The sequence below is a fragment of the Eurypyga helias genome, unplaced genomic scaffold (genome assembly GCF_000690775.1).
Source record: "Eurypyga helias isolate BGI_N326 unplaced genomic scaffold, ASM69077v1 scaffold33104, whole genome shotgun sequence".
NCBI classification, from domain to species: Eukaryota; Metazoa; Chordata; class Aves; order Eurypygiformes; family Eurypygidae; genus Eurypyga; species Eurypyga helias.
Window position 1 is genome coordinate 1 of NW_010248713.1, and position 11794 is coordinate 11794.

The window sequence follows — 11794 nt, forward strand, 5'->3', positions numbered from 1 at the left end:
TTACAACAAAAAAGTAGGGCAGATCTTGAGATCATACCCAGGGCTTGTCCAGTCACCCTGTAACAGCAGCAGAAGCTAAACCAAACCATGTGCCCACCAGCCACTGGATCCCTCCTTTGTGTCAGGCTGTTCAGTATTTGCTAACTTGCCAATCTAGAAACGCCATTCCAATCCCAGAGAACAGAAATCACTTCTGATAAAAGAAAAACTAAGTTAGCACCTCTTCCAAAAATACTCCTCTAAGGATAGAGCCGGCGCAGGACAGCTCTGCCAGCACTTTCACGCTAGGAAGGGAAAGTTATCCAAAATGAGTAATTGTGAAATACACGAAACGTTTCTCACTGCACAGTCAAAAACGCTGCAGTAGATGCAGCCAAACTTACCATGAACCTTTAGGGTAGCTGATGTCTTGTCTTCAGGTGCTTCACACGTATAGGTTCCTTGATCTTCATATTCACACTTGTGAATAATGAGGCTTCTCTTATTTCCCTGGGAAATAATCCCCACTTTTTTACTTTGCCGGAGTTCCTTCCCATCCTAGAAGGCAAAAGGCCAAACCAGATCACCACCATCTCTTCTGTGTCTGCTCCAAGCAAAACAAACATTCAGATCCATGCTTAATTCACCTCCCTCATTGGACTTAATGGAGCTGTGCTCACTGGAATGTGTGTTGAAACTTCAGCACAGCGCAAAGGTTTCAGGGGTAGGAATGGCTGAAGCACATGCATAACTTTTGGTTGTCCTCAGACACCTGTTTGAAGGCTTACATCACCGTACAGGGTTGGCAATAAGCCCCTTTGGAGAATACCTCGAAGAAATGCTGTTATCCCTATTGCACTGGTTTGGGTTGGAAGGAACATTATAGACCATCCAGTTCTGATTTAAGGGAAGTATCAGCTGAGCCTCAAGGAAGGTTCATGAAATGCCAGAGCTGATCTCCAAAATGACTGTCAGGTGAAAGGGAATTGAGGCTTCACCTTAAATCACAATTCCCACTGAGGTTATGAATCCAGGGTGGGAACTGCTAGTCGTGAAGTAAATCATAGAATCATGGAATGGTTTGGGTTGGAAGGGACCTTAAAGATCATCTAGTTCCACCCCCCCTGACATGGGCAGGGACACCTTCCACTAGACCAGGTTGCTCCAAGCCTCATCCAGCCTGGCCTTGGACACTTCCAGGGATGGGGCATCCACAGCTTCTCTGGGCAACCTGTCCCAGTGCTTCATCACCCTCTCCGGGAAGAACTTCTTCTGGATATCTCATCTAAACCTCCCCACTTTCAATTTAAAGCACAGGACTACACTGCTATCAACAGCAGAGCTCACTTTCTGTGCAACAACAGCTCAGGAGCTTACTGTAAACTCAGAAATTTAACTTTCAACCCAATAAAGGCACCCAGTAAATAAATAACACTGAGAACAACGAACTGAGCAAGTAAAAGAAAATAAGGACACAGGAGCAGTACTAACAGCTGTACAGCAAAGGCACAGCCTAACGTCACCTGGAAGTGAAATTAAAGGCTCTCATTCCCTTCCAGAGAAGTCAGGAATTAAAATACCACTATCTGTCAAATGCTGTACCTTGAACCACTTAACATCCACGTTGGGCCTGGACAGCTCACACTCAAACGTGACCTTGTCCTTCTGAGTTACGCTGACGTCTCCCAAAGGTTTGCTGATTCTCACAGGCAATTCTGCAACAAAAGTCCAGTTAGTGGGGATTTAGGTCTGCAGGACCACGTGGCACAAGGAATGGTGAAGAGACAGAGCCTAGTTTCCATGTTTAATAAAACTTGTAACAGAATCCTATTGTTTTGAGCACATTATCTTTAGTTGTTCTGTGGGTAATGGCGTAACAATAATCCTGTTGGCATTAGAAGGATATATTACTGATGATGGCCCAGTCCTTAACATCCCTCGCAGGTAATAAGAAAGCTTGTTGCTCTCTTAAAAGCTCGCTCTCTGGGTCAGGAGAAGACAACCATGTCCCCACACCAGCCAGGGCCTGTGTACCTGTCACAGTGAGCATCCCTGACGAATGAATGCCATCTGCTTTGAAGGAGATGAGTCCTGCGTCCTCAAGAGTCACCGAAGAAAGAGTCAGTGAATGTTTCTTCCCCAGGACACCGATACTGATATTCGGTGCAGGCTTCAGCCGAACGCCATTCTTCTGCCAGGTGCCTTCCACGTCCTTGTGTGACACCTCCGCCTCGAAGGTGATGGTCCCTTTCTCAAACACTTCAAGGGGCTGAAGACCTTTCACCAGTTTGATCTGCCTCACTGGAAAAACAACATGGACAAGTTGGAAAACTCACACTGACAGCTGTGAAACAGCCTGAACACTTCCAAAAATAGATTATTCCCCTATTCCTCATGCAGGTACCTGCCAATTAATTGCTGTCTGCCAATTAAACAACCACTTTACAGGAAATAAAACCCATCTATGACCATACTACTAGTATGGCTGCTATTATAGCATCACAGGATGGTTTGGGTTGGAGGGGACCTTAAAGACCATCCAGTTCCAACCACCCTGCCATGGGCAGGGACACCTTCCACTAGACCAGGTTGCTCCAAGCCTCATCCAGCCTGGCCTTGGACACTTCCAGGGATGCTACTCTTAAAATGGATGCTTCCTGCTGGGACAAACATTGCAGAAATGGTCAAACTGGCCCTTTTTCCATCAAGGTCCACCACACTCATTCTCTAGGCCAGAAATGAGCTTTGAAGTTGTACACACGCACAGAGGACTGGAGTCATTGCTGTGCTGGGTGAGGTGGTCACCAATAGCCATCAGGAAAAAAAACACTCTTAGAAGATGATACCACTGCTGTTATTTATACTGAGATCAGGTTCCCTGTGCTGTACAAGACAGGTGTTGCTGAAAATACGTATTATATTTCTACCTTCCTAGTGGATGTTTAGCAGAGATAATCCACATTCAGCCAGGATCTGAATGTAAACATGACCCGGAGTGGGCTGTAGTCTCTGTTCTGTGGTCATGGCCTGGACCCAGCTCCTGGGCTGAGGACGCCACGGCCTCTCTGAGGCTCAAACATCTCCTGATGGCACCTGTCCTTACAGCAGGGAACAAATTATTTCTCCAGAGGTCCCACAGAGGTGGTGTGAATATGCTATGGCTTTATTAGCAATCTGGGTAGGAGCACAGCACTGTTCTCCACAGGAGGGCAGCAGCAGGCTCCATGGAAAACCATCTCCTTACCCCTTTCCTGTCTCCCCTGTTGCTTATATGTGAATATGCTATGGCTTTACTAGCAATCTGGGTAGAAGCACAGTACTGTTCTCCACAGGAGGGCAACAGCAGGCTCCATGGAAAGCCATCTCCTTACACCTTTCCTGTCTCCCCTGTTGCTTATTACACCCCACAGCAGGTTGAGAGAGGAGCATACACATCCTTTGCAGGATCCTGTCTAATTCTTCTCTCACAGAAATCACACTGATTCCTCTCTCATGGTCTTCTCCCAGGTCACAACCACTTAAGATCAACCACTTTATGACCTTAAAGGTTTTTACCAACCTAAAAGATTCTGATTCTAAGCACAAATTTGCCTCAAGGACATGAACCAGACAAATGAGGGAAGTACTGACATCTAAGAGCTTGTTCAGTGCTTCCAAAACTAAGACACCCGCTCTCCTGGCTTTGCCCACTGGAATTTGCATCAGTCCCCAGTTTCTGATCTGATTTTGCAGCCAGTCTGTATTGCCCCAGGGTACCTCGTTCTCTAAACAGGACACGGTGTACCTGCTACCAGTGAACTTTTCCCTGGGGTTAATAGACACTCCAACCCCTCAAACAGGGACAAGGATGAAAATGAAGTTATTCCAAGGAGATAACGAAAGGGACTTGCAAAAAAATGAGTTAAATAGCATATCAAATTTCTAAATCAGTAAGTGGCCTCCTGGACAGAACAAAACCCACTTTTTCAAAGGTCTTGTCATAAAGCAGCAATAGTTGGGGAATTCTACAACTTTTGCAGTACTTATTTTAATAGAAAATACTCACGATCCCAGTATAACTTCTGCTATAATTAATTCACCTAATTCTGCTTTTCCCTGCTGAAAGATTAGAGGTGTTTCAGAGGATCACTTTACCCATCCCTTATGTTTTCTACAAACATCTCCTCGTGCTCAGAACTGAAGAGAGACATTCAGACAGATATGTTATTGGTTTCAGCAGCTCAGGTTTTTTTAGGATCTCCTGGCACCTGAAGATCAGAACAGATGCTTATCTTTTGATGAAGCAACTTCTATACTGGAGTAACTCAACAGATTTTCACGTAGCTATTCCTTATTTAGCTTGCTCTGAAAGCAATCTCAGGCTAACTAGCATCTGTCCAACCAGGTGGGTTGTTTTTTTTTTTTTTTTTAAAAAAAAGGTCCTGAAAGCAGGCTGCTTAGGCTAAAGCTGAGCACCAGATAATGGTAGCTTAGTTCCCCAGACTGTGAGCATTTAAAGAATTTCTTCTGACCTCAATACAAGCTCTAACGCAGTCTACTGAAAAAAGGCCATTTGCTTAAATGCCAGAAAAGTGGAGCATAATTTTAGACTTCTATTTTTAGAGTTTTGCTTTCACTGTGAAGCAGTGTGAGAGCTTGGTGCTGTCTCAACTGGAGGACTTGGATGTGGAATACATACAGTCTGGTGAGATTCTTGCATATGGCCGTTTTCCTGCTGCATCTCAACTAAAGCTTGGCTGACCATTTACTGCTACAGTGACCTGATTCCCCTTTTTGATCATGGTCCCTTCTCAGATCACCTTGAGTTTCCATCACTGCGTGAAATTCTCAGTTCATCAACAGAGAAGCTACTTTTTTACAGTGACAGTAAGTGTAAGTGATGAGAATGCAGATGGGTGCCTGGGAAGCACAAAAAATAATCCTCTCTCTCCATCAGAATAGGAAGTTTATAAACCAGAGACAGATACACGCTTATACCTGCAAGACCCACCTTGCGCAAAACGCTGTTGACAGCTATCAGGACTACCTAATAACTTCCTATACAAACACTGTTCCATCATATTTTGATTTACCACTTGGCTATAGTAACAGTCAGTTCCTAAAACCAGGTGTATCTAACTGAATCTACAACCAACTGCTGAAACATCTTGCTGGAAGGGAAATGAGTATCACCCAGAGTCTGAAACAAATGCCTTGGGGTGCAACCGGTGGAAGAGGATGGAGCAGCAAACTGCCCTGTGCTGCACTGCATTCTTCCAACACATTGTGACTGTGGAAATGTTATCTTCTGTGGATCCAGATAATCTGATTTAACTGAGATAGTAAACCCGAGTCCAGCTTTAAATCAGGATCACAGTCACCCATGGTTCCTTGAATTCTCAGATACTCCAGAGGTACTTCAGTGGATCTAAGACTTTCTGAAGGTATTTTCTTCTCTCTGTTAGCTACAGAAGGAGCTGTAAGTAATGTGCTGGATTGAGGCTTCACGAACCCAAGACTAATCTACCAGCTGCTAGTCGCTGCTAACATCTGTTTTTTCTAGCACTATTCAGTTTGGAAAAAAGATGAGCAACCACCAATAGAAGTGATCACTGCCCTGTACCGGGATGCTTAAGCAGTGGGTTTTTTTTACAGCCAGGAAGACTTTAAAGATGAGACTGTTGTAACAGTACATGGAAGTGGTTTGACAACCCCTTCTCTGTATGAGGCACTCTGTCATCAGTTTTTTATCATCTTTGATTCCATCAGAAGACCACAAGATTATAAGTCTGGAAAGACCTAGAAAATCAGCTAGCCCTTCTCTCCTGCTCCAGGATAGGCACAGCTCTTTACGTCATCCCAGACTTCTATTTCACTAACCTTTTCTTAAACCCATGATGGAGGCTCCAGACCTTTCCACACAATCTATTCAGTTATCTAACTCTTAAAAAGCTTTTTTATTGTATAACCTGGATCTTTCTTTTTGCAATTGAAGTCCATTATTACCTATCATTATTTCCACATGGAGAACATATTGTTCCTTTCCGCCTTATAACAGCCTTTTATGTACTTGAAGTCTGTTATCAAGTCCTTCCTTACCTATTATTTATGACCTACACAGCACCAATTGGTGGCAGGGGCTTTACAGGCAAAACTAGATAGTCCTTAAGTGCTTAAATCCTGTTGTCATTTATCCTGTAACCATCATGCCATAGGGATGTAGGAAGGAGAGAAGTAGAGGGTACAGCTGAGACACTGTTGGCTTACTTGAAAGGGCAGCACCCTCAGATAGAAAATCTGCTCTTGGAGCTTTTTTAACCCCGACTGAATAGGAAGAGACATTCTGAAAGAGGTGGTTTGGAGAGAATTAGAGCAATGGATGGCTGAAGAGGGAATGGTTTTCTAAAAGCCATTCAAAGGAAAGAATAGAGTGTACCAGAGTGAGACATTTCAGAGGAAAGAGAAGAATCAGCTAAGTAGTTTAACGGTCAACAGCATGAGTGAAAGCTGGTGGGATGAGATGGAGGCAAGAAGAACCAGCCAGCCATTCTCTGTTTACTGCCCACACTTTCACCTCCTCTCAGTCGTTTAACTGGTGGCCAAGCCCATGTTTGTGTCCCTGTGACCCCATGGCATGTGGGGGGTGGCAGTGGCTATTATGATAATGGAAGAGACCAAAATCCATCTCCAAACCCTGTCCAGGATACTTATAGAACTGTAGATCATTCAACTCACTTTCTACGTTGATCTTGGCCTGGGTCTTGTCATCAGGACTCTCACAGCAGTAGAAGCCCCTGTCTGCAAAGGTGATGTCCTTAACCACCAAGGTATGCTTTGCTCCCTCAGCTTTGATCTCGACTTTTTCACTGGGCTTCAATATGATGCTGTTTCTCATCCACTTCACCTCTGCAGGCTTGGTCAGCTCTACCTCCAAGGTCACTGTGTCCCTCTCTTCGACTGTTCTGGGCTCCAGTTTCTTCTTGAAAGAGATTGAGGCTTCTGCCAAAGGAGAAGAAATAGTAATAAGAATGTAGAGGATGCAGAAAACAAGCTTTCAGAGAAAATTAAAATGGTGGCTCACAGTCCCAGTGCATTCCTTGCATCCCTATTTAATTATGGGAAAGCAGAATTGCCCTACTGCTAACATAACCAGTTAGAGGAAAGGCCACATAGAACATCACAGGTCATTGTGTCAGCGACAACCTGTCAGAGGAGCAATATTGCCTCCTACCTCGGACTCTGAGATTGGCTGTGCTTTCTACACCCTCAGCATTGGCGGAGATTTCAGCTGCATCTTCCAGCATCAGATCAGTGATGGTGAGGCTGTGGTTGGTGCCCTTCTGCGAGATCACATATTTCTTGCTGGCTTCAATCTTGACACCATTCCTGAGCCAAGTGACCACGGCATCACTGGGAGAGACGGTGCACTTGAACACAGCCTCTTTTCCTTCCTCACAGACCACGCTGCTGAGACTTGTAACAAACTTCACCACTCTGGGAGCTGATGGGTAAGAATAAAACATTTAGGAGGGTATGTCTGAGACGCAGCATAAAGCACCTTCAAAGAGCCAAAAGCTTTGATGATTTTATTGGAAGCATCGATTTTTATTACTTACAGTACGTGATCACAATAATGGGACATCACTTTTCCCGTGTCTGAGCAAGTTTTGTGCACAGCGATGCCAGAAGAAAGAAGCAAACAAGGAGAGGGGAGGAAAAAAAAAATCCCACCTGACATTTGGGATACTTAATTCTAACCTTCATGTTGTATTTGAGGCTGATTTGCCCACATATTAAGAGACGTGGGCTCAACAGGTCTCAAAATCATTATGTTCTTCACAAATAGAGGTTCCACTGACACTGAGAGAGGAAGTTTTGTATTTTGCTGTCAACGCAGGAGACAGCACAAAGACAGGAACAGACTCAGCTTTGCAGAGTTGTAACAGCCAAGAACAAAACCCACAGACCCCTCTACACTCTCACCACAAGAGACATACCTTTGGGGGTGACGGTAATGCTGCTCCTGTCATCTCTGGACTCACAGGAGTACTCTCCCTCATCCTCAGCCCGGATCCCCGTTATTGTCAGGGTTCGTTTGACCCCCTCCTCGTGAATCTGGAAATGCTTGCCAGGCTTGATCTCAACGCCATTCCTGCGCCACAGCACCTTCCCTTTGGCGTGGCTCACATCACAGGTCAGAGAGACGTTGCCTCCAATCTCAGCATTAACGGCTTCGAGCTTTTTGGCAAACTTCACTGGGATTTCTGAGATCCAGAAGGTAAAATGATGAGAAAGGAAAAGATAAGAAGCCCAGCCTAAGAAACTGGTTCTGGCTAACTTTAGAAGTGAATAAATAAATAAACAAACAGAACAACCAATCCCAGAACATATTTGGGGATCAAGGTAGACAGAAAAGAAACCTGAAAGGAGGAAATTTAGGGAGATTCATTTGACATGGTATTTTAATATCACTATCATTCTGTAAAGCAAAAACAGTGACTTATGACGTGGTTGGGTATTGCCTTCCTTACCTTCTTACCTGATGAAACCACGCAGTGTTTTTACACTGGAGCCCGATTTGCCTGACTAAGTGTAAAAATCTGTAGGATGCATAAGCCTCCACCCCCTGTGTCTCTTCTGTCACTGGAGACACAGCCAAGGGAGTCAGAGAAATCCAGGGTGAGATTTCTCTCATGCAGGAGACATTTCAAGAGATCAGGAGCTGAGGGAGTGTATCCCAGCTGCAGACAGCTCTAGTGCTACTATCTGGAGAGAAAGGAGCAGGCTTTTGCTCTGGGACATCACCCCTCTCACCTCCATCTGTGGCCCAGCTGTATTCTTGCCAATTCATAGCCTCAGTCTTGATTAGGGAAGAGCACCCCAGGTGCACCATCCCGGGAACTAAGGAAGATACAATTCAGATCCCATTTCCCTGTGTGACTAACTCCCAAATCTCCTCACGCATCCCCTTCTACACCCTCATCAGCCTCGTCATGCTGGTGAGCAGAGTGGGGCAGAGCCCCGTGCCCCAGCTACTGGCATCATTAGGAGACAAAAACAGTGTGATGAGAGTGAGGACCAGACACTAGGAGAAGCACCCATCATAGGCCTCCTTGTTCTCCTGAGTGGCTAGCAAAGGACAAAACCCGGCTATTTGGAAGCAGGAGAACTTTGCTGGCCGATGATGGGGCAGCCACAGCAGCTGCAACAGCAATTCAAGCCTTGAGGTTGGAATAGTTTCAGAGAGTTTGGACTTCCATCCTACCACGAGGGAAACGTAGCTGTAGGGTTGGGACAGGACCTGTGTGCTGCTCTCTGCTCACCTTTCACTTGCACTTTGAATTCCTGCTTGTCGCTCCTTGTCTGGCAAGCGTACACAGCAGCGTCTGTGCTCTCAGCCAGCTTCACCGTCAGCGTCCTGGAGGCCCCCTCACTCTTGATCTCATATTTTTTGCTCGCCTTGATTTCTGTTCCATCCTTGAACCACTTTACTGCAGCAGTTTCAGGCGTTACTGAGGTAGTCAGCGTGATGCTTTCATGTTCTTGAACAACGAGAGGCTCTTTCTGGACAATGTTCTTTTCAAATTTAGCCTCTGGTTCTAGGAAAGACATTAAAATAGGAAAACTAATAACAATGCTCAAATCCTTAACAGAGCAGTTTTCTATTAACCATAACACCAGCTCATCCAGAATCTGTAATAACCCAGAAAATATGGCTGATTATTTGTGGTTGGTATAATCTTCAGCTGAGCGGGAAGAAAGAAAATTATCTGTCAGGTAACTCAGAGCTGCTGCTTAGCAGAGAAGAATCATAGAATGGTTTGGGTTGGAAGGGACCTTAAAGATCATCTAGTTACTACCTAAAAAAACTTTGTTCATTACAAGTACAATGACCTGTGAAATTATTTTCTCTCCCATTTTTAGGATTTTAGATCTAATTAAGGAAAAATATTAATATGTTAAACCTGAATTTATGGCTTATTTCCTTTTCTGCTTGCTCTATTCACTTTCTCTTGGATTCTTCTCTACCTTGTACAATGCTTTACCAGAAAACTGGGCAGTTTTGGGACACATACAGCAGCAGCCCAGAGTTTCTTAGTCACCTTTCTCTATAGCTTTATTTCTGCTCCTCAAAACTTCCCATTCCTACTTTCAGCTCCCCACCACTTAACAAAGGTTGGGCGAAGGAGACACTAAGCAAAAACCTATATAGCATTTCCATAGCCAAAAAAAAAGTCTTCAGCCAGATTTCCTGCCTCCACATTGCTAGATTTCATGTGTGAAGGCGTTCACTCATGTTGCTCCAGAGGAAATGTTAGCTGCACCATGGCCACTGAGTAAGGAATATCCAGGTTTCCTCTAAGCCACACAGATTGCTGCTTAGCACCCCAAAGTGAGTACTCACCAGTGGGTTTCAACTTGAAGGTCAGCTTCTGGCCTGCAGCCTCACAGATGTATTCTCCAGCATCTTTCTTCTCCAGTTGATCTATAACAAGGCGCCGGGTTTTGCCCACAGTTTCTACTTTGAATTTTCTAGAGGAAATGAGCAGTTTTCCATCCTTGTACCATTTTACTTCAGTTGCATCCTGTGCTACCTCACAGCTGAGGGTGGCACTTTCTGTCAGGACAGCATTCACCTCCTTCTGGACCTTGTCTTGGTTTATAAATGCAGGTTTTGGCTCTGAGCGCAGAAAAGGAAGAAAATATTGATTGAGGGACTAAAATGAGATCAGTCTTATAGATTTCTGTGCAGATGTTTGGAAAATATTTAGGCTGCCACTTGCCAAAGCCAATTGCATTCACTGGGCAACATCGACCCTCCTGGGTGACCGAAAGGCAATGTGGGAACTAACAAAGCAAGAGCTTAGGAATGCAAAGGCCCAAGAGGGTTCTTGACACCCATCCCATGGTTGCAGGCCACTATGCAAAAAATATTTAATTCAAACATTCCCAAAAACCATCCATCCTGCCTATCACCAAAAGTTCCCAAATTCCTTTTACTTAAGACCTTCTTACTTAAGTGAAATGCCAAGGTCAGAAATATTGAACTATGGGCTTCTGGAACAGACATCATGGTCTCTTCCCCTGTCACAAACATGACAGTCAAAGGGACAATAGACACATGATCTCCCTGTAGTGCTAAGGTAGGCCAGGATCATGGCTGGGAAGGCACCCGGGATCGTTTGCAATGTCAACACACCCTTTGACATCACATGCTTAAGGCAGCTTGGGCATCTTGTGAATCCTACTCCAAAAGACCAATTTCTGGGAATCCTAGATGACAAAGGGAGAATTAGCACCTGGTATAAATAGTAAAACATCTCAGAAGGCTGAGATCTCAAACACACAACAGCACAATTTCAGAAAAAATGAATTCTCAACCATCTCGATGAGTGCAACTGCCACTGAAAATGAAAAGACACATTGCAGCCTCCTGTTTTTTCAGAAATGTGATTGCAAGTCTAACAGGAAAAGGATCTTTGAATGGTTCTTTCCTTTTTTAATGAGGTTCAGTATGCAAGAATCATTTTTTGGGATCCCAGGAACGGGAGAGATCTGAATAAAATGTAGATTATTATTTCTATGATATTTATATCCGCAATTATTATCATAGACAGATTAAGAATGAGACAGGCCTTTGTGCCATGTTACAGCCAAATATTCCCATTTCTAAAGCTTCAGGCAATCAGGTACAGAAAATCAGGAGAACCCTACAAGGTGCAAGGGAGGCCAGACTACTGTGATGGAGTCATTATCTCATAGTTATTAAAGTTAATGAATTATCCTCTACTGTAATTGAGACAAGGAATGTCTCACCTGTGACGTCAAGCCTGAA

At 44.4% G+C, this 11794-nt stretch overlaps 1 protein-coding gene across 1 annotated transcript; it reads right to left on the reverse strand.

Annotated features, from left to right (window-relative positions):
- Window positions 1-383: 383 nt before the first annotated feature.
- On the reverse strand, window positions 384-10639 carry LOC104509277 (obscurin-like; the record flags this gene model as incomplete). Its single annotated transcript, XM_010151159.1, has 8 exons — window positions 384-537; window positions 1582-1694; window positions 2014-2280; window positions 6694-6957; window positions 7190-7459; window positions 7956-8222; window positions 9282-9557; window positions 10364-10639. Coding segments are annotated over 8 exons (1887 nt in total), but the record flags the coding sequence as incomplete, so codon positions are not given.
- Between the last annotated feature and the right edge of the window lie 1155 nt (window positions 10640-11794).